General features: G+C 39.6%; 3 protein-coding genes across 4 annotated transcripts; 2 read left to right on the top strand and 1 right to left on the bottom strand.

Moving 5' to 3' along the window:
- Positions 1–1,617: 1,617 nt before the first annotated feature.
- On the top strand, positions 1,618–5,499 carry LOC5512389 (ectonucleotide pyrophosphatase/phosphodiesterase family member 5). Of its 2 annotated transcripts, XR_004296120.2 has the most exons (3): positions 1,618–2,639; positions 3,135–4,179; positions 4,772–5,499. XR_004296120.2 is itself a non-coding variant. In XM_032381787.2 (2 exons), the coding sequence occupies exons 1-2, from the start codon at positions 1,683–1,685 to the stop codon at positions 3,651–3,653; spliced, it is 1,476 nt and encodes a 491-aa protein (XP_032237678.2). In that variant the 5' UTR covers positions 1,618–1,682; the 3' UTR covers positions 3,654–4,373. The 2 variants fall into 2 exon arrangements, 1 of the variants encoding a protein (XP_032237678.2); XM_032381787.2 differs by lacking the exon at positions 4,772–5,499 and having other exon boundaries at positions 3,135–4,373.
- Positions 5,500–5,584: 85 nt separating this feature from the next.
- On the bottom strand, positions 5,585–8,241 carry LOC5512373 (ectonucleotide pyrophosphatase/phosphodiesterase family member 5). The gene is given in 4 exon segments (XM_032381769.2): positions 5,585–6,672; positions 7,197–7,532; positions 7,534–7,749; positions 7,751–8,241. Coding segments are annotated over 4 exon segments (1,413 nt in total). The 5' UTR covers positions 8,174–8,241; the 3' UTR covers positions 5,585–6,234.
- Positions 8,242–17,396: 9,155 nt separating this feature from the next.
- LOC5512391 lies at positions 17,397–22,657 on the top strand. Its single transcript, XM_048732881.1, has 10 exons — positions 17,397–17,670; positions 18,682–18,902; positions 19,584–19,663; positions 19,738–19,791; positions 20,044–20,182; positions 20,637–20,710; positions 20,927–20,980; positions 21,333–21,397; positions 21,828–21,907; positions 22,059–22,657. The coding sequence occupies exons 1-10, from the start codon at positions 17,639–17,641 to the stop codon at positions 22,118–22,120; spliced, it is 861 nt and encodes a 286-aa protein (XP_048588838.1). The 5' UTR covers positions 17,397–17,638; the 3' UTR covers positions 22,121–22,657.
- The last annotated feature ends 352 nt before the right edge of the window (positions 22,658–23,009 follow it).

Raw genomic sequence — 23,009 nt, 5'->3', positions numbered from 1 at the left:
TACACCTCTCTTGACACATACATGACACCTGCCAAGTTTGGTTGTCATACGATGCTTTTAGGGGGGGACGGACGGACGGACGGACATGCGTCACCAAAACTCGAGTCGATGGGTTACCAATATTTGTTACCATATTTTCTTAGGTATGGGGCTCACTCAGCGCTTCGCGCCGCGTGGGAGCTCCGATATTATGAAGCGTTCGTTTTCCCATGTTTCCCGTTCTAATTTTATCACTCGCGAGTGAAACGTTAGAAGAAAATACCCCTGGGTTTTCGAGGATGTTCTAAAGTCCGACTAATCGTTTCCCGTTTTCCATGATGGCGAGCATTCAAGCACACCAAAATATGCACCGCAAGCATGCGATTACCTATTACTGCGAGCAGTTCTGATATTTGGGTAACGATTCGGGCCCTTGTAGGGTTATAGCATTATAAAAAAATCTTTTTTAAGGAGGGTAGGGCGAGTTTGTGTGTAAAACCGCTTAGTCTTGCAACAAATCCCAAGCGCGGATCTATACCTTTTTGTAGCTGTTAACGTAAAGAGGTCAAAATGTTTAGTTAGTATGTTAAAGCAGTCGACGAAAATCTTAACCGACAAGAGACAAAAGAATCTAGGAAACTTCCAATAGACACACTGCTTTTACAATTTTGAAAAACGTTTCGCGTTTTTCCGTTACAAATTATCGGAGATTGCAGCTTCATTCTGGTTAGCGGCGCTGCTTTTCTTAGTAAACAGGACAGAACTTTTGCAGGATCCGCGTTAAAGTTCTCGTCCGTTATCTCAGGCCTCCTCCTCTAATCTGGATCTTCCCCTGGAAACTCTGATTTATGGCACGTTTCTTAAAGATGTTTTCATGCTTGAGAAGAACTTCACATACATTACAACACTATTTTATTAGTAGTAAAACATTGATGGAAAATAATCATGGATAAGGGATGAGACCAGCAATACTTTTTGCGGCCTCACCCAGCCAACTACACCTTTGTTTTCATTTTTAATTGATTATAGAAAGGTAAATGACCAGCCGATGAAAATGTTTTCTCACACTGGTTATTTTGCTAGGATGACAAAACGGCGGCTATGGCAGAGACCCTTAAAGGTAATTTGAGTGTCTGAACTTTGCGGTCATGTTGTTATGCCCCTGAGGTGTGATTTTCTTTGTAGACTCTAGTGTGTTGCATTATTTACAACCTACCATACGACTCAATCTGTTTGCGTCAATCAAATGCAATCAGTATCTAGATTTTGCGGGATTATTGCGGGCTATTTTGGTTAAAATACGTTTGAATTATCAGTTATTATCTTTACAAGACAGCCCTTACATTATTTCTGAAAACAAAGAGCCTAGACGCAATGATGAATTAACTCGTTTCCCCATAAACTTAAGGGCGTTCTTTTCGCGTGTCAAGCTTGTATCGAAAGTATGTTATGATAACATGATAATAAAATATTATGAAAACATGTAGCCTCCTGCAGCAAACTGCTCTTGCTGAGAAAAAGAGAAAGCGAGCCATCGAAGCATATAGGCAGAATGAATGATAACCACATCCCGCAATCAATTAATTATTGCAGTTAAAGATACTTAGCGGTGTAGATTTCGACATAGCCATCCTTCTCTCAAATCAGACGGTATAAACTCTGGACTTCTTTTACGCTTTCGTCAATCGTTAGACGACGACAATATGTATGTCATTCCGCATTGTATCTTTGGGGTTCTTCTTTTAGTTCTTTCAACTTCAGGGGTCCGTGATCAAACGAGCAAGAGGTATCCCTTGATAGTTGTGTCTTCTGATGGTTTAGGATGGCAGTTTGTGTCCGGAAATTTGACCGACACACCTAACTTTGACTACCTGGCTGAGACAGGCGTCTGGGCCAAGAACATGCTAACGGTGAACCCAACTACAACGTTCCCGACTCATACCACATTCGTGACCGGACTTTGGCCCGAAAGCCATGGCATCGTCGCTAACGATTTCTACGACCCACTGTACGATGAGACGTTTCATATCGAGACTGATTGCACTAACTTTGATCCGAAATTCTACAACGAGTCCGAGCCTATTTGGCTAACTATGGAAAAAAGGGGGCGAAAATCAGCCACGTATTTCTGGCCGTCGAGCACAAGTTATGAGCGAAGACCGAGTTTCTTTGCTGACCATGTTTGCTCGGTTAATTGTTCCAAGTACAAGGGAGAGGATTTAAAACAGTTAAGAAAAATTTATAACGGTTATCACTGCAAGTTTGATTGGTTTAATGACCCTTACTGGAACAGAATAGAGACTGCGATCAAATGGCTCAAATCAGAACAGCCTCCAGAGCTGTTGCTACTCTACTTTGAGCAAACAGACTACGATGGCCACAAGTATGGGCCCAATAGCAAAGAATATCTGCGATCGGTGGAGACCACGGACAGACACGCGGTAGGCTACCTCATCACACAGCTCAGGATGAACGGGTTATTAGAGAAAGTGAATCTGATGGTCTTGTCAGATCACGGCATGGTGGAGACGAGCAGCGAGAGACAGATTGACGTGTTTAGATACGTCAGCAGCCATCTGTACCACGAGCCGGGAATGTGGGTAAAACCGGAGCTGGTGGGAAGCGTTTACAAAGAGCTACAGGGCATACCGCACGCGAAGGTTAGTAGAGTAACGGTGCAGTTTTATACAAATTAAGATAATAGAAAGCGTGACGGCGTCACGGCGCATTATGTAACACATGGATGTTAGTAGAAAGTGTGACATCCCACCGCTCATTGTGTTATGAAGGTTCGACGAAAGCATGTCATGTCACAGCGCGGTGTTTTGCACATGAAAGTTTGACGAAAGTGTGGCATGTCACGGAGCATTATGTCACACATGGACGCTAATATAAAGCGCGAAATGTAACGAAAATGTGACATGTCACGGCACAGTGCGTTATTAAGGTTAGACGAAAGTGTGACATTTCACAGTGCAATGTGTTACGAAGGTTATCAGAAGGCGTGTAGTGTGTTACATTTTTAGGTGTGATGAGATTGAATTAATCAAGTCGATTATGTTCATTCGCAAACATTGAATTTAATAATTGCTGATCATGTTAATTTTTCTGTGATGAAAATCTATATATCAAATCTCTTCCCCGCTTTCCTACAGGTGTACCTTCGTAAGGATGTCCCAGAAGAGTACCATTCCCGCAACAACAGACGATACCCCCCGCTCTTTCTGGACGTGGAGATGGGATGGTCAGAGCGCTACGAATGGTACAGCAAGTACCACGAAGGGACATGGACACGGGGGAACCACGGATGGGCGCCTAACGAAGAGCTCGCAGCACTATTCTACGCCAGAGGGCCATCATTCAAGGAGGGCTACTACGCAAATAGGTCCCTTCGCGCAGTTGACCTCTACCCTTTAATGTGCCACCTACTTGATATGGAGCCTCTTCCGAATAATGGTTCTCTTGACAACATGATGGATTTGCTGAGAGAGCCTGAGCCCGAAACAGTCACGGAGCAGCCAACTGAGAGACTGAATGTCACGCAATTTGTTAATGTCACGGTTTCTAATGTTACTGCACGTATTGCATGCCCAGCACACTGTGCTGGTGTGACCATTGTGACAGCTAGCGTGACTCTTATTGTTGTATTATTAGCAACTGTAAACAGCTTGTAAGGGCCTATTTGCACTAGGCAAAATTTTGTTTGTTTTGTTAAAAAATGGCCAGGACAATTTTTGTCGCAGCCGAGCAATTTCAAAGGTGCAGCTGGCCTGCTCTTGAGCACGCCAGAAATAGGCCAAACGTCAAATCTGACAGGTTTTTTCAATCAACACCAAGCTTGACTTGAGCAGAAGTTGTTGTTCTTGATATTTATAGAATGATTTACTACCAAGGCGATGAGTTGCGCAAAAATATTCCGAGAAAGCATTGTGATCAAACGTAAACAAACCCTGCAAATCAGCTTTTTCGCGTGAGAAATCCGAGTCTAATTTTGAATGACGTTTGGGTCGCGTTCGGCTTTTTGTCTGACCTCTAGTGCGAATGCGATTTACAAGCCAATCGATCGGCCAGGACAAAATTTGGTTTGCTGTTTGTCCCGGCCAGACAAACTTTGTCCTCCTAGTGTGATTAGGCCATAAGGTGCTGCTTTATGAGCATCACACAGCAAAAGTATTTATTTGCATCGGCTAATCGAGCTAAGTGAGTACCGTGATATTTTCAATTAGATATCGTTATCAATATATCAGACTACATTCGTGGATTAATATTTTAAAGTTTTTTTTGCAAATAACTCCGTATTACTAATTGTAAACAATAACAAAGTAGTGACTTATAGACATTCTTTAACCTATATGTAACTTTTCTTAGAAAGTAAATATACTGTGTGAGACGTCTATGATCTAAACTTATTGCTCGGAGCGCAGCGCAGCGAGCGGAAAGCAAGCCTAATTTTGTAGTCGATTCCCTGTGTGGGGTCCCTGTGTTACATTAGTTACTAATTGTAAACAATAACAAAGTAGTGACTTATAGACATTCTTTAACCTATATGTAACTTATCTTAGAAAGTAATACACCAAAAACTGGAAATCGACTCTGTCAAATTTTCGTCTTTAATAAGACTTCTTCAGGGCAGACTGCCAGACCAGTTTTTGGTGTATTATATTCATTGTTCTGGTACGAGATCGAGGTTTTTTGGTAAATTCAAGCTATGAATTATCTAAATTACCTTCGTACGAGTTCTCGAGGCTTTCAAAGTGTATTTTTCACTGGTGTGAAATCATTTTCACTGCAGTTTTCTAGAGTTATAGAGGGAATTTCGCATGGATATCCATCAATGGCGACTGGCGATGCTGTCAACAAAGAACACGAGACGTTTGGCGTTGCCAAATATTCCCAGAAATTTGTGGCTGCCTGTGGTCAAGTCTCCTCCGATCTGGAGTGTTTATTTGCTTGTCAAACTAACCCACAATGCCTATCAAGGCGGGTATACAAATCAACCCAATGCCAATTACGGCGGGTAGTAAAATATACCCAATGCCTATGGACTGGTGGCGTATGGGATTCAATGATCAGTCCAAACCCCGTTGCCTGATGGATGTATGGCTTTGGGTAAAGAAACAGCCAAAAAATTATACAATGCTATACAAATGCTATTCAATGCTATACAAATGCCATTCAATGTTATACAAATGCTATATAAATCTGAAAATCAGCTGACCCAATGCCTAACATGGCGGGAATATAATATTGAGCCCAAGATGGGTGGAAATTTGTTACAAAGGGCCAGTGAGCCTCATTACAGATTGCCAATTATTGACAACAGTCAAATCACAACTTTGAAAGCTGCTGTGACCTCAGACTCGTGTATTTGTTTGACTAATTGTTATGTTCAAGATGCTCTGAATTTCCAAATTTAAGAGGAGGCATGGATTGCAATAGTTGCAGCAAGGAATTTATTTTACACTTTTCAACGATAGACTATAAATAAAATAATGGGGGATCGGGGATGTGAAAAGAACGTACCGCTGGTGGTCGACTCACTTGTCGTAAAAACGCATAGGGACAGCTCACTGGAGAAGCCACAACAGGGCAAACACAACCAGTAGAGGAAAGAAATGCATAGTTTATTAAACACTAACAAGGCATTACACATTACTTTGGAATTAAATTATCCTAGAGCAGGTGATCTCACAATCCAATCTCCGAGCACTTCACATTTTGAAGATACTTCTATTTCTAAAACTACTATTCATTACTCTCAATGAGCTGAATATATCAAAAGACGCCACCACCCATTAAACGCTTTTAAGATGGTTACATATTACGTAGATATTTACAAAAGGGGTATAGCGAAAGATGGTGCCGGTGGCATTACAGCTGTAAGCTTTGTTATTTTGAACACTTTTCTAGGTCGCTCGGTCGATCCTTATTTTGACATTACATACAATATTTAGGAGTACCCGTCGATCATTGTTTCGCTATTTTTATCGCCCTAGGGTAGGAGGGAGCCTCATCATAAACCCTTTAAGACAGACAAATGCTTATATGTAAGCGCTTAAATGAGATCCTTTTTGTTGTTTTTATTTTGCAGCTAGTTAGGGTATCAATTTATTTATTTATTTTCATCAAGTATTGCTGTTCTGACTTGATCTCACTCTCCCATTTCATGCATATTGCATTTCTAGCGTTCGTTCTTGACCTCGTTTTTACAATCTAAGACACCAACATCATCAAAAGCTATAAGTTATAAATGAACTAGTAAGTGAAGCCAAAAACGGCCAATACAACATACACAATGATCATAAGCGTAACACTTTTTGTCACACATTCAGCGTGACTGAGTTGCATGACGTTTAAGGCGGACTCTCTCAGCAAGTCCATCATGTTGTCAAGGGAACCATTATTAGGTAGAGGCTCCATATCCAGCAAGTGGCACATTAAAGGGTAGAGGTCAACTGCGCGAAGGGACGTCGTCATGTTGTAGCCCCTCTTGAATGAGGGTCCCCGGGCGTAGAATATTGCACCGAGGGCATCATTTGGCGCCCATCCGTGGCTTCCTCGAGTCCAGTCTTCATCCTTGTCGTATGGCGAAACGCGCGTGCTCCACCCCATCTCCACGTCAAGAAAAAGTGGAGGGTATCGTCTGTTGTGGCGGGAATGGTATTCTTCCGGAACATCCTCTCGGAGGTAAACCTTGAAGTAGGGGAGAGGAAGAGGAAATAACGAGTATATATATCACGAGAAATTATCCATATAAAATATTTTATGCATTTCTGTTAAACTTCATGTTACACACTGTCCGTGACATGTCACACTTTTGCTAAAAATTTCATGTGTAACACACTGCTCGTATGTCACACTTTACTTTACATGTCACGCTCTCTATTGACCTTCATGTGCAACACACTGCCCGTGACATGCCACGCTCTCTATTATCTTTTATTTGCAACACACTGCCCGTGACATGTCACATTTTCTACAAACCTTCATATGTAACACACTGCCCGTGACATGTCACGCTCTATATTAACCTTCATATGTAACACATTGCCCGTGACATGTCACGCTCTCTATTAACCTTCATATGTAACACACTGACCTTACATGCGACGCGTTCTTCAAAATTTATGTCTAACACACTGCCCGTGACATGTCACGCTCTCTAATAACCTTTATGTGTAACACACTGCATGTGATATGTCGCGCTTTCTACTAACCTTCATGTGTGTCGTGTTCACTTGACTAAGGTTGTTATACAATTCCTGTAGAAGGTCTGGCTTTACCCATAGTCCAGGGCCGTGGCAGCTTGACTTGTCAATATGATCATATAAATCAATCAGCTTTTTGTTACTCGTCTCAATCATACTGTGGTCAGATACGAAGATAATATCGACCTTTTCTAACATGTCCGCCTTTTTTAGCTCCCGCAAGAGTTTACCCACGGCGTACCTATCCGTCGTCTCAAGAGATTGCCAGTAAAGGCGATGATTCGGCCCCCAACGGTGCCCGTCGTAGTCAGACTGCTCAAAATACAGGAAAACAGCCTCTGGGGGGGTCATCAGATTTGAGCCATTTTATGGCGGTCTCAATGCGGTGCCAGTATGGATCGTTAAACCAGTCGAACTTGCAGTGACTAAGCCCTTTCTTCTCACGCAATTCCCACATTCTTCCCTCCCAGTCGCTGCAATTAACCGAGCAAACATGATCAGCAAAGAAACTCGGTCTTCGCTCATAACTTGTGCTCGATGGCCAAAAATACGTGGCAGATTTTCGCCCCCTTTTTTTCCATCGTTAGCCAAATAGGCTCGGACTCGTTGTAGAATTTCGGATCAAAGTTGGAACAGTCCGTCTCTAGGTAGAAAGACTCGTTAAACAGTGGATCGTAGAAGGAGTTGCCTACAATGCCGTGGCTTTCAGGGTAAAGGCCTGTTAGGTAGGTCATATGCGTCGGAAACGTACTGGTAGGGTTCACTCCGATCATGTTTCTGGCTTTTACCCCTGTGCGAGCGATAAAGTCAAAGTTTGGCGTGTCCGTAAGCTCGGGGTCCAACTGCTGCCAGGCCACTCCATCCATGGAAACTACAATTAAAGGAACACGCTTTCTTTTTTCCACGTCCGCATTGCAGAAGGTTATGTTTAAAAGCAATGCTAGGGTAAGAACGAAGCCCAATGCGTCTGTTGCCATTTGAGTCATGATAAATATTTGTGCGGGTTTTTTTCCTTTTGATAACCGCTCTTATAACCGCTTCCGTGTGCTTTAACAATAACCATGCAGCCTATCGAGAAATAATAATAATAATAATAATAATAATAATAATAATAATAATAATAATAATAATAATAATAATAATAATAATAATAATAATAATAATAATAATAATAATAATAATAATAATAATAATAATAATAATAATAATAATAATAATAATAATAATAATCTTTATTGCCTTAGATAAATCAACATGTCTAAGTTTACAAAATGTAGGAGAAACCGATTATAAGTAAATGCGCTACATCAATTATATGTCACTATATTTAAAGACAAGCCTATTGACAAAAGTATTTTTGAATCGCTCTGAGTGAACCCTAGGATAAATCACATTTCTTTTTCTGAGGTTGTATTTTTGGTCTTTTTTCTTAGGCAGGATTTTGCTCAGAGGATATTCAGGTTGATCTAAGCGAGTACGATAAATCTTCTTATCTGCCTCCTCTAGAAGTTTACGGATGTTTACAATGTTTGAAATGTATTTCCTTTTAAAGCATCTCTCTAGGAAGTTCTGTATGTTTGTGAGATCCGAGTCTGAGGCACCAAAAACGGACAAGCCATAAGTGAGAAAACTAATTGCCTTACTTACCCCGTGGTTATACCCCGTAGATCATTCAATTCTTAGATCCTGGTTTCCATAAAACAAAGACTGTGATCTTTTCAGGGCTATACACTAAGACGTGATGAGAAAAATATATGTATGCGGTAATGCAAATGGTGGATCAACTTTTTAATAACAAAATCAAAGATTGTACCAACTGTTGCCAGCACGCAATAACATTAAACATTCCAAAGTGCAAGGCGAACAGTTTTAAGAACAGTTTCGTGGTGCCTAAAGCGTTGCGTTAGATTTTATCCTTGTACATATCGGTTTCCGCCTAGGTTTTTAAATCATATAGTCATGTATAGAGTATTATTTACTTCACATTTTTTTATTATTATAATTTTTTATAATTGATATTGTAATTTTACCGTAATTCAGCTAACTAGCTGCAATAGTATTCTATCTATCTATCCATCTATCTATGCAGTTCCTGTCGAGTTTGGGGCTTTATTCCAGGTTTTCAAGAAGAATATCCTATAATTTCTGGAACTCTCTTGTTCCTTTTTTTTGAAAACCACAACCAAAGATTCATAAGGTCAATTGCCGACGGTAGAATCATTGCAGCTATAACGAGAACATTATACAACTATAGGGAGAAGGGGAAGACTTACAAATAAAATATGGATTGGGCACGAGAGACAAAAAAAATGAAATGTAGACTTGGATAGTTGATTAAAGGAACCCTTAGTGACCGCTTTAGCCCAGTTGGTTTTCCACAATGAAACTGGCGATAAAGCCTTTTCTCTAAATCTTTCTCGTTCAAAGCTGCTAAACAAACACTTATTCAGCTTTTGCGAAACCTCAATTTTATCTATTGTATTCTTACAACATGTGGGAGCATCGCTGTTGTATAAAAGAATGTAAAATTAAATATCAAATATGAATATTTAGAGAAATAAAGGACAACGCAGGGACCCTTTGTTCTGTACGAAATAGATCTATATCATACTATAAATACGCTAAGGAATGGACTGTGATCCACCTTTCACGGAAAAACGGCTGAGCTAGAAAACCCCGAAACCATACCATTTCCACACATTACCGGAGAAGTAAGAGAAATGTTTTTTTTTTTATTTCAATATTATACTGGGGAGCAAAGTTCTAACGCAGGCTTTTTTGTGAGAGAATCTCACTCGCAAAAGGGTGGTAAAAGGTATTTTCGTGAAACGAGATTTGGCCATTTTTCACCCTACGAGCAACGTGACGTCCATTGTGGGCCGTGAAACGTGAAAAGTCATTTTGCCCGGTCCGTGAAACGTGATCCATACCCCGGCCCCTTTACCAGCCTGTCGCAAAGGCGCCATTTTCAAGATTTCACAATAGCACAAAAATAATTTTATTTCCCGCAGCAAAAAAGGACTTCTGACCTTCAGACCTCCGTGTCTCTCAAGAAAACACACTAAATAAATCTCCAAAAATATCATCGTAGAGGAGAAATCTTATTCTAGACAAATTCGGAATATGTGTAAACAAACCTTCGAGCGCGCGGAAAATCAAATCTGAAAAAGAATTCGAATACTTGCCGTAGTTTTATTGTATAGGTAGACTAGAAGTTCTCGTGGAAAAGTGAAGTGCTCGAGCTCATAGATTGGTTGGTTTTATAAGAGATAAGGAACAAAAACAAATTTATTGTAGTCTTATTTTATTAAACAAAAAAAATATTTAATTAAAGGCATTGTCTGTCTAAAAGTTAAAGGTGAAGTCTGATAACCATATAACAGACAATCTGATTAGCTGTGGACGGAATGTGCAGTCATAGATATTATGGAAAATAAGTGTATTTTAAAAAAGACTGCTTTTTGTGGTTGAGTGGGAGGGACACAACCCGTGTGCCCACCCCGAGCTGCATCTAAGCGGTGGCCATGAAAAAATAGCGACTGAAATGATTACTGCTCGGTGTTAACATATAGTGTACTATACAGAATTTATGATCTCTTGCTTCTCCCTAACAATAGCTTCTGCATGTTGAGTACACTGCAGTATTCACTGGAGCCAACTGATTTCTAGAGAATCTCTGTGCCTGTGTTTTCCTTGGTTTAATCCAATCAATTGTGTTTTATTACTTGGGCAATTATTTGCAATCATAGTAGTTCTGGACTGGACATTGCTGTGGAAAAATAGACTCAAAATATAATATACTGCAAAGCCAGTATCGAATAAAAAACAATTTTATGTCTGATATGAGAAGCAGGAAAGAGAAATGAGATTATTCAGAGTGATTTTACATTTCCCTTACACTAGTCTCATCAAATAACACAGAGATCTACAGAATGCTTATATATTTACGCGTCATTTTAGGAATGTGGTTGGTTTGTTTTCCCTCAATAAAGTTATTTCTCTCATCAGTTGCATTAATAAACAAAGCCTTACAATTCAATCGTCAGGTACTGGCATTTGGGTTGTTTAAATATCTTTCGCTTTGCCCTTAGGTGAAGGGCTAGTTTGATTATCCGCTTCAAGTAAATCGGTGAAAAGGACAAGCGATTTTGAAATGAACATTGTTGTCGGGATTGAAAGTTGTATACACTATCAAATCGCATTTTTTCTGCTACACTCGGGAAAGGTGTTTATTGTGTATACGAGCAAGAAAAAACTCAATCCATATTCGCTTGCCCTTTCTAAACAAATATATAATACTTGAAGCTCACATGGTTAACAATATTTGAGCAAATTGAGAACTGTCGACTTAGCAGCAAATTGTAGAAAATTCCAGTGCCACTAAACAGCTAAAATTACGATTCTATAGTGTACATAGTCAACAGAAAATCAATACCAATTTATACCAATAACAAATCTCAATTCAGATTGCTTGCCCTTTCTCAACAAATATAGAATACTTTGAATTCCCTAGATCGACAAGTTTAGGGTTTATTTTAATAAAATTAAAGACTGTCGGGCATTTAGTCCATTGAGGATCTTTCCCGACTGTCGGGCATATAGCCACTGCGTATGAAAAAAGTCTATTACGTTCTGAATTAAGATTGCAGATTGTTCAACGTTTGTATTCGCTAGTGGACTAAGATGTGGACTAAGATGTGTTTATGTTGGGCATTTGCATACCTGTCAACCTCTGAAAATCCCAAGGCTTGAGAATTTTTTTGGGGGAGGGTGGGGTATATTCATTTTTTGGGGGAAGGGGTGGGTTTAACCTGCAAACAAATCCACTGATAGATCTCACAAAGGTGTCAAATAAATTGCGCTACGCAAGGAAATTTTTGTTTCAAATATTTTAATAGAAAAAATCGCTAAAAAGCGGGAGATTTGGTGCTCAACGCGGGAGAGCGGCAGAAGGGGTCGAAAATCTTGAGACTCCCGCCTAATGCGGGAGAGTTGACAGGTATGCATTCGTAATTCAGCAGTTTCAGTCACTACAATAACAAGGTGCTTCGCAGTAAAGAGTTTAAAGAGTTGTCATTGGATCGGTCGATAAATCCCTCGTAAGCTAGTTGCCATGCATGGTGTGACTCACACCATGCAGCATTGTAAATGGTTAACAAATTTGGCAAATCAAACATGATTTAGGTGGCATAACTAAACAGGTTGCAACTGATTCTGAGAGTTGTGGTAATTAAGCATGTTGGCTCGTCTTTTGCTCGACATTTTTGCGCGTTTTCTATAAACAAAATATGACGAACAGGGTTGAACAAAATTATGCAGACGCGTGTTACGGGGGATCTGAGGGATCTAGACCCCACCCTGTTCATGTGGCGAGGTGAGTTCGACTCCATATCAATCAATGGCTGCGTTTTTAACTGGTCTAAAAAAGCCTGGGGCGAGCGCGCGGGAGACCTGTGATATTCGAAAACGTTAGGGACTAGGCTCCATTTCCAAAATGGCTGCCAGCAAAATCGAATTCCTGCAAATTTACTGTAAATTCTTGATTTCCAATAGCTCTAGAGCTATAAAAAGGCGAAAAAATGATTGAAGAGGACTCCCAAATATGGTATGTAATGACAAAATAAGGAAATGCGAGCGAGCTAGAAAAACGAGTTTTTAAATTAAAAAAACAAACAGATTGACTGTTATGCGGTTGACCCCTGTGTGTGTATTATGATAAAAATTTCTAGGTTGATTTAGTAACTTATTACAAGAGCTAAATACGTCGATTTGAACTTTATTGATCTGTGGTCAGTGATTTACTACTCTGGACACCACCCATATCAAACATATTCCCCAAGGATAGTGTCCTTCGTTTGTATTACCTTATATGGGCATTGGTGCCCATATTTAGAAACGCTAAACTTTTTTCGCTCCCTGATCTCCAGAAAACATGGTAAAAAATGCTGATTCCTGTCAATTTGAGACTCGCGGCGAGAGTTTGTCAAGAAAAAATTGATCGCTTGGTCAAATCTTTATCTCACTAATCTTGAAATGCCCTGATACCCAGGCCTCCAAGAGATTGACCGAGCAGGTTTGAAGGTCACCCAAATATTGATATGCTGTATTTTTTCTCTAGACACGCCCCGGTCATGACTTGGCAGCAGTATAACAACTATTAATTTATTCACTACAGTAGATACACACACTGGTGAAAACTATATGGTGCAGAACATGCGCTACCTATGCTAGTCGCGAATGAGAGGTGCAAATACACATTCAGATCCTCTTCGCTCTTATCCTTCTACGCATTTAACCGTGGAGGTCGGAGAATCCATCAGTCTATTCGACCTATGTAGTAAAAAGTGATTTTTACAAGAGATTAAAGTGATTATTGCAAAACACAAGAAAGGCACAAGGAGCCAGGGTGGGGGTCGGGGAGGTGAATGCACTCTGGCACAGGGATCCCATCACAATTGTGTTTAGGCACCCTGACCCTGAAGTCTATCTCTCCCTTATTTATACTCACCGCACTTCCCACATGTCATCGGACAGTCCCTCTGCACATATGCGAACATACACCAGCCCTTTAATGTGGTAGCGCAAGTTGGTTTCTTATCAACACAATCTGCGGAAAAATAACCCAAAATAGCATATGACTCTAAACGCAACTCCTATTTAGAAATGAAATTTATTATGATTATGAGCCGAGATTATTTTTCCAAAACAATTTTTGGTGTATATCACTGTTATAATTCCTGAGTAGCCGATATTATCATCGCCACAAAGATGCAATTAAAACATCACAAAATGGCATTAAGAAAAATTTATTGTCTATATTTAATTATTTCCCAATCCCATTAATCCTAACTACCACAATTTGAAATAATTGGGCCCAGTGCGAGATAATTGGTTAATTTTGGGATCACGTGATATGGAGAAGGGGGCCATAGTGTACATGTAGACCACATAACTGAAAATGGGCGGAACTCACAAGAAGGGCAAGTCAAGGAGCGTACACAGAGGATTGCGTAACCCCCCTCCGCCGCACGGCCAATTTTGCGAACGCACCTGAAGTCAATTTATTTTTCTTCCACCCCACCCCCCCCCCCCCCCCCCACATGTCATCGGGCAGTCCCTCTGCACATATGCGATCATACACCAGCCCTTGTTAGTGACGCAAGTTGGTTTCTTATCGACACAACCTGAAAAATACAATGATGTTTATAAGCGGTTGTACTGGATAAGTTAATATTTATCATTATAGTTGTTGTGTTAGATAAGACAATGATTATCTTTATGGTGGGGGCGTAAGGGGGGGTGCGAAAATGCACAGAAACCGCACAGAAAAAAGCCAAAAAACACAAAACCGTCAAAATATGTTAATAACCGTAAACCGCGCAGTCTAGAGAAACCGCAATAGCGCAGAAAAAAAAATACGAAAAACCGCCCCAGATTTAAGGCAAAACAGCCTCACCGCAAACTCTTAAGCCCCCCCCGTTATGGTTGTCGCAATAGATTAGAAAATAATTATCATTATAGTTCTCAGACTCTATAAAAAAACTGATAGAACTACCTGAAGGATAAGATTACATGGCCGTAGCCAATTTTAAAAAATATATAAGAAAATGACCAGTAGTAGGGGCGTGGCTGTACCCTTATTCTCTTTTAATGTTTCTGTATTGTGCAACCAAAATATTTCGAGGCCTACTTTGGCACTGGATTAAAACAAGTTCCAAATAAATGCGTTTGAATTTATCCAATTTTTGAAAATTTGGTAAATTCTTATGGCCAGCATAACATTTTCAAAACTAAAATTTGCATAAAATTAAGTATTTTATTGAAAAAAAAGCATATACAATTTTAGAATACCTAGGTATTCGGTATTTTAAAACTAGCGTGTACTTTATTTTTCAAATTTATTCTTTTTGTGCGCAATAAATTAATTTGAAATCGTTTTGAGCCCTTGTTAAGTCAACGTGGGCTCATGTCACTATCAACCGTCGTACTTTTGTACTTGAGGCGGGAAAGTTCGTTTAACCTTATTTTAGCCTAAACTTAACTTAGGTATATTTTTTAATTTTCCTTGCCTTCAGCTATGGACATGATAAGGAGAGATACAGAAGCGATACACAGGACTTTTCTCATAATGGATCTAAAAGAATGTTTTAGTTAGCAAGATCACAAAAATACACCCCTCCGTAACAGACCAGGCGAACCGAACCGACGGAAATTGTCTCGCCCCATGACAGGTTCTCCAATAGGGTTCTGGATTCCGGATCCTAGTGTGTGGATTCCGGATTCCATGTGGGTTTTTTCTCGTGGATTCCGGATTCCAGCAGCATGGATTCCGGATTCCATATCTCATTTTTTCATGGATTCCGGATTCCATATCTCATTTTTTCATGGATTCCGGATTCCATATCTCATTTTTTCATGGATTCCAGATTCCGGATTACCTGTCATGGGGCGAATTGTCTCTAAACCCGACGAGCTTTTAGCCCTCCCGCCACCCGTAGGCACTAGTTGTAATTTCTAAATCAAACCGAACAGTTTCTTTCTTTCTTTCCCGACGAGTAAGTGGTAAGTTGAGTGACCGGCAGTAAATAAAATTTACCTGACCCGTTAAAATTTTAAAATACGGATGGTGTTAAAATACAGAGGGTGTAAAAATAAAGTAAAATCTGTCGCGCTTGTGTTGTACTACAGGAGATAGACGATAGGAGAACCTAGAAACCTTCATGTGAAGTTGAGGATGCTTTCGCCCAAAATAAAACGCACTTCTAACGAAATACACTCTGACTTTTTTAAGCGATTTTTTTATCTCTACCAGCTCCACTATCTAAACTGCCCAAGCTGAAATTATTGTTTTGCATTTTGGTTTAGAAGACCACTTATCAGTAATACTAGCTAGGACGCAAGGGTACAGCTTCACAACTTGCGACGGAGTGTCTTTCGTTGTTTAATCGTTCAGTTATTGACTTGAATGGCGCCAACTGAACTTTTTACGACTATTTGAATATCTATAAAACAAAGAAAATCCTAAGAGGTGTTAAAGCCAATCGCATTTATACAATGCACGACAAAAGAACCAGATCAATTATGCATACGTTACTTTGTATGTTGTCAAACGTCTTTCCTTGTACTTTGTGGATATGTTTGGGTTTGAAAAAAAAGTGTTCATTTGGACAGTTTGAAAAATGCTATGTGTGTTTGATTTTCAAACATTAGTCCGTTCAAGTCTGTTTCACAAGGAGGAAAAAGATCTAAGCCAAGTTTTCTACTCTGTAATCAAAACTTTGTTGCCCCCCCCCCCCCCCAGGAGAAACCCAAAAACTTGTTTCACCCCACCCCCTGCCCTCCTTCTCCTTCTCTTAAAAAATCCACAAAACTACATTTATAATACGAAATATAGATAAATATAAAACACATAATGCAAATAAAAACAACCAAGAAATGATATTTCTTGCATTTTAATTACTTATTTCAATGATAATAAATAAAAAAGTTTCCTACTTTAAAGGGATTAAACTTTTTAACCCCCCTTCAACAGCATTGAAGCTTTTAAGACCCCCCATCGACGTACCGAAAACTTTTTTAGCCCCCCCCTCCATGTAGGAACCGCCCTATTAGAAACTACCTAAGTTGACAATTCAAAGATTATCAAGGCTAAGATATCGTCGGGTTGGTTAAAAGTTTCTTCGGGTCTTGTTTCGCCGGTTGCCACAGGAAGGTCTGATTGTCAAGAGCCAAAAAAGTACTTTTTAGTATTTTTAAAGACCGTGGAATGAGCGCGAGTGGAATTTGCAAGATGACATTTGCAATAAAACGATTTAAACAGATACAAAGGAAAGAGATCGGTATGCACCTCTCCTCGGCCAATACCGGGAACGCCCCGGGAAAAATACAGAATACGCATGCGCCAATAGTTCGACTGTCTCTCGCTTGGTTGTCATAGCATAAAACTTCCACCTGTTCGCTCGGGTATACTAGATTATTTCGTGTGTCCTTTCAAGTGAAAAGTGCTTGGTTTGCGAGCAAATAGTAATTTTCAATTAGTATTTTGTTCTTGAAAGAGTTTCTCTTATAACGATCAATCTACATTTTTGAAAAACTGAAAGACATCTAAATGCAAGCTAGATATTCTGAAAGATGAAAGCGAAGAATAGAAAAGTCGAGTTTATAGGATTGTTTCTCTTTGCCCTCATGTGGTTTAAAACCTGCACTTATTTGAATAAAAAGCTGACGTTGTTTTCAACATAGTGTATTTTTGTCCGTTGTGACGCCACCGGTGGGTTGTGTTGAAGCGACTGTTTACACTGATTTTACAGGTATCATAACACGAACACAAAACCTTTCCACTCGACCACAAGATTGTTCCACTTTTTGTAAGAGATCCACTAAAGCTAAGAGCTTTGATTTTCAAAACTGTTCAGCAATGAGCAGCTCTCTAGCTAGATTCACCCAAACAGATGAATAGAAACTCCGACAAGAAATTCGACAGGTAGGATAAATGTTGTCACTGCTTGTTCATTGTGAGTGGTCTTTGATCTTGAAGGCTAGTAAATTTGCTTATTTCTCTAATTTCCTGTATTTAGCTATGTAAATCAAAGTAAAGAAGCTGAAAAAAATGCAAATGGTCAACTGAAAAAGGAGAATTTCCCAGATGAATCACATTTTAGGTGGGAATATTAATTTGCGCACAGGACAAAAACGTTGAAAAAAAACAGCATTTCGTGTTCGTCACTTTGAGAGAAACAAAAAAGAAAACAACCAGCTCTTTAAAAGAACCTGTATTAGATTTGAAAACTTGCAAAACTTTGAATACTTTGCTATGGTATGTTTTGATTATTGTTCGGAAAAATCACACATTTTCATGTTATATATTTTTAATTGTTTATGTGATAAAATATTGTCACTGCCTTAACGACTCTTTTAGTGAGAAACTCCGAGATGGAAGTCGAAAAGGCAGAGCTTTATGTCAAAACACAACAAACTTACTAGTAGTATTGCCACAGCCTGAGAAATACCATAAAAATGTTTATATATTTTTTTCCAATCATACTTTCGAAAGGTTGATTTATGCAAGGTCTCAAGAAAAAATCATTTTTGTTAATGTTCATCGTTCCTGAGAAAGTACAAGAGTATTTGACAAATTTATTTTCATTTCTAACTAATTTCACCGGTGTGGATGTGGCAATCACTTACCCATCGAATTTCCTGTTTAACGCTTCTCAGACCTACCTAAACATTATTTTGTCAAACCAAATAATCGCAAAACCTTCGCTTCAGTATTCTCGACCCTGTCACCTACTCGTTTGTTGCTAGCAAATTGCAAAATTATGTGTTTAAAAGCATTAAAACCATGCATTGCCTATAACGGAAGAGGCAGTTCTCTCATTTTGCAAAAAAACTAAGTTTGTGAAAAATTTATTGTTAGCTTTTCCTTAAACAGTTAAACACTTTCTCTAACACAGTCCCCCTTGAAATTCGCTTTCATTTCACTTATTTTCAGTCGACAATATTCCGATGGAAGCTTCATTGATGAATCGGCTACAACCATTAACGACACCCCCGTCCACACCCCTGACGGGGAAGAATTATTCTCAACTGATTACGTGGAGAATTTGGTCGAGTCGTTCTGGACTCGAGTGGATGATAAGATCGACAAGGCGTTCCACGAGCGAGACGCAAATAAGACGACACAGGAGGAAATACACCAGACGAAGAAAGAAGGTACTTTTAGGTGCTGGTCACAGATGCACAATTAACAGCGAGATCAGTTTAAGAACATGCAGGCGAAGGTGTATAAACATGCTTTTATCAGTTTTTTTGTTTATGAATAGAAGCCAAAGGAAATTCGACAGAGGTATAAAAATGATAATGGGAAATTGCGCTGATGAACGTACGTGCTGGAATTGAATCCATATAAGCAGGAGATCAATACTATTTTACTGTGAACAAGACGACTTGCACTAAGAAGTCACGTGACTTTCTGAGTGATGAATTTAAGCCAAAAAATGGTTGCGCCGTCACTAGAGAGAACGGCGAAAAAATAAAATCTTCCAATGAAGATAAGCCCTTTGACAAAGAAAGTCTTTTGGGTTAAGCGCTAAATAGACTGCTTGTCGTTGTTGTTATTTTGCCGCTAAATAGCCGCGAGAGTTTGGCATATTAAATGTCACGTGATGTGTTAGTGCAACTCGCTTGTGCACATATGTGCACAGTAGTTTTAACATTCTTTGGTCACAAATTGACCATTTGCGCGAGGCTATCAATTGACCCAGTGACTGTGGGATATTAGTAATATCCATAGAAAATGGCAATATAAGCTTTAGAAATGAGAGAATAGATACTCACAACGAATATCATTTAATGCGCTTGACATTCAAAACTTATCCTTTTATCTTTTTTCAGAGGAGAAAAACGAAAAACTCGCGCTTGATAGGTGCACTCAGTACTCAAAGTTCAACTATCTTTTTTTCCTGGTGTTCAAGGTGAGCCCATTTCTGTCTCCTTCAAATTGTATTATCTCTTTTTTTTGCAATATTTTTTAACTTTTTTTTCATAGTTTATTTTAAGGATTTGGTCCCTACTCAAGTCGAAGATTTGCAATGGGTTCGAGGTAAATTCTTTTGCTTATTGTCAGATCCCTACCTATGATTTTAAAACCGGAAAAAACACATTATTTTCTAGCAGAAGCAGTAATATAAAAATAAATGATAGTGTAGAGGGAGGTTTTTTTTAAACAAACGTAATTAACCCGCATTTATGCCGGTACCATCGATTTTCAGCTGGATAGTGTACCAGAAGCGGCTGTCAAAAGCCATTTGTCTTTATATCTTTTCGAATCTTACTGATTTCCTTTATTCATCAGTGCTGCTGGTCGGCAACTCGCGAAGTTCTTATACCGCTATTATTTCACCGAAACTCTCACTTGTCTCTTGTCATACTAATTGTTCTCGACGTGGGCCTGATAGCGCTTGTTTTACTAGAAGACTATGGCGCCATTGATGGTATGGAGTTATTGATAATTGATATAGTATAATTCATTCTAATCAAGATTTTGAAATCTTATATCCTATATGGTGGGTACTTCTTTGAACAGCATCAACCACAACAATTGTTTACAATTATGGGTGCGAGTTAGTCTTATCCGATACCCTTTATAATAGTTCAGGTTAAGTTAAGGCGATTCCACTCAATTTCAGTAATACATCTAAACAAGTGATTAATCTAGAGTAAAGGCTGGTTTCAAAGTCGACACAAATCAACTCTAATCTATTGGAAAGATTTTTAACCTGGCTTTGGTTTGATCGCCTTGTTACTCCTATGTGGGTCAATGTTACATTCTACTGGGGCTATATGGAACACCGAAAAAATTAGCCCCAGTCGTTTGTTCTCCAGCTGATGTGCATTACATCATTGCTTAATTGTATTTTATTAACTAATTTACATTTTTTTCACCAGGTCGAGGAAATGAATCTTCTTTTTATATTTTTCAATGGATATGCTTTGGAGTACTATTTTTTTATTTGCTTGAGGTGAGATGAAAACGAGTTGCTTTCCCTGTTATCCCCTCTTACGCCACGCCCAACGTTCAAAAACAAACAATGTTCAAAAACACATTTGACTGTAGTTGCCCCTGTGGCGGGCCATAACTGGAGTATGAATAAAAAATATGTCTTATTGTTGTACAACGTACATTTTCATGCGAATATCTTTCATCCCCCTAACTTCAACCAATTTGGTGTATTTAGGTATGCCTTAAGATCCTGGCTCTTGGAAAAGAGATTTTTACGGACAAATTAGAGGTAAATCACATCTAATAGATTGGGCAGACCTGCTTACCAGCTTTCTTCACAAAACTGTGACGCGCTTCTGATACGCGCTTCGTATCAAATCCTTATTGGCTTACTTCACAAACTGTCAAGGTGACCACGGTAGCGCGCTTCGTATCATATAAGGTATTTCTCGCATCCTTATTTGCTTACTTCACAAACTGTCAAGGTGACCACGGTAGCGCGCTTCGTATCAAATAACGTGTTTCTCGCATCCTTATTGGCTTACTTCACAAACTGTCAAAGTGGCTAAGGTGGCGTTGGTCGCATTGTAAAAGCCCATTACTTTTAATTTTATACACTCACCTCGATATGTTTTTTTTAGTTGTTTGATTGTATTCTCGTCATTTTCTACTTCATCGCAGAAGCTGCGCTGACAAACGCCTTCAGGTAAGCGAAATCCATCTTTGAATAACCAAAACAACGCCAAGGGCCAGGCTCGTCCACAGCAGCGTGCGCGCGCACACACCCCTTTGCGGGCAAATAGTGGGTCATTTCTTATTAAGAAATCTTCAAATATATGCTTTTTCCATATGATACCTTTGACTGCGCACCCCCCCCCCCTTCTAAGCCAATCCTAGGTAAGCGTCTGAGGACCACTCACCCACCCACCCACTCACTCACCCGCCCACCCACCCAGAAATGTAGAATACATTTAATCTATGAAGCGATCAAATTGAAATTGTTTTTAGTTTGAGTTGTCGAGGGTTCGGATTGCCCCAAGGGTTCGGGTAATTAGAAGTCATAATCGTCCTACTAGGGTACGCTGATTAGCCCGCTTAAACTTTAGTGTGATATTATTCTTATATTAAAATTACAGACGAATAGATGCCGTATACCCCAAGTACTTGCACATGGTTGTCGTACTTCGACTATGGAGAATGATCCCTGTTCTTAACGGTATGATCTTCCGCCCAGTTCGGGGTGTTTCCTCTCCTTTCCTCCTCCCCCCCCCCCCCCACCCCACCCCCCTAGACAGTTATGAATGATATTCGGTCTTTATTTGGCAAGTTTGAATACAATGAAACCACCCTCCTCTCGCATTTTGCAGATATGTCTTGCGTTCAAGAAGAAATTGACCGAATGGAATCCCAGAGAAAACAAGATAAATAGCGAAGAAGAGTGACTATTGGGACTAGGAAGAATGCGTCTACGGGTCAACTACATCAACAAGATTAGAGTTATTTCACCAGGAGATCATTTTGTAAAACTCGCTGAAATGGGTATCATTATTTGCGTTTGTTAAAAACGGCGTTGGTAACAACGCCGGGACAATCAGAACCACTTGACCGGAAAGGGATCACAGAGAAGAAAGGGAGGTCTATGCAGCTACGGGTATTGCTGTTGTTTTTTATACTTTTTTCAAACCACATGTCCCTTGCTGCTCATAAATGTGCCAAGTATAGCGGTTTATGTCGTCGGGCGAGGGTAGCACATTCCAAAATCCTATAACACAATTATCGTGCGCCTGTAGAACATAACTTACTGACCATGCCAACTACACCGGAGGCGAGGGAGCGAAAACAGAAAACAAAAAGAGAGTTGACTTGAAGAAGTGATCTGTTAAATAGCTTCTCGGATCTACATTATACATAGTTGTGATTCGTCGATTGTCCTGGTGCATAAGAACATAAAGGCAGAATACTAGTACATAAACTCTCGTAAGGTAGACGGCAGGGGATAATGTCATATGTTAGGGGGTCCTGTATTAATTGGCTGCGTGCTATGGGACCAAAGAACAGCTCGCAGCATTAAAGCCGCATTGTCACCAGTTTACTTCCGGAGGTCCGACGAAAACCTCAACCGTTAAAAGACAAAAGAATCTATTAAAATCCGAGATATTAAACAGGCCATCCGCTCTAAATTATCAATCACATCCTTAAAGAAACTTCCAATAAACACACTGCTTTCAATATTTTGAAATATTTTTTGCGTTCCCCGTTAAAAATCATCGGGATATTGTTACGTAATCGACCGGAAGTAAACTGGTGACAATGCAGCA

This window comes from Nematostella vectensis, chromosome 9 (genome assembly GCF_932526225.1).
Source record: "Nematostella vectensis chromosome 9, jaNemVect1.1, whole genome shotgun sequence".
Classification (NCBI taxonomy): Eukaryota; Metazoa; Cnidaria; class Anthozoa; order Actiniaria; family Edwardsiidae; genus Nematostella; species Nematostella vectensis.
This window is presented reverse-complemented; position numbering and strand designations above follow the sequence as displayed.

Excerpts from the sequence above, each read along its gene's own strand:
- LOC5512391 (XM_048732881.1), top strand. The coding sequence starts at position 17,639 with ATGAATAGAAACTCCGACAAGAAATTCGACAG. Across the intron at positions 20,183-20,636 it reads AGACTATGGCGCCATTGATG|GTCGAGGAAATGAATCTTCT; the intron begins GTATGGAGTTAT and ends TTTTTTCACCAG. Across the intron at positions 20,711-20,926 it reads TATTTTTTTATTTGCTTGAG|GTATGCCTTAAGATCCTGGC; the intron begins GTGAGATGAAAA and ends TGGTGTATTTAG.
- LOC5512389 (XM_032381787.2), top strand. The coding sequence starts at position 1,683 with ATGTATGTCATTCCGCATTGTATCTTTGGGGTTCTTCTTTTAGTTCTT. Across the intron at positions 2,640-3,134 it reads AGGGCATACCGCACGCGAAG|GTGTACCTTCGTAAGGATGT; the intron begins GTTAGTAGAGTA and ends GCTTTCCTACAG.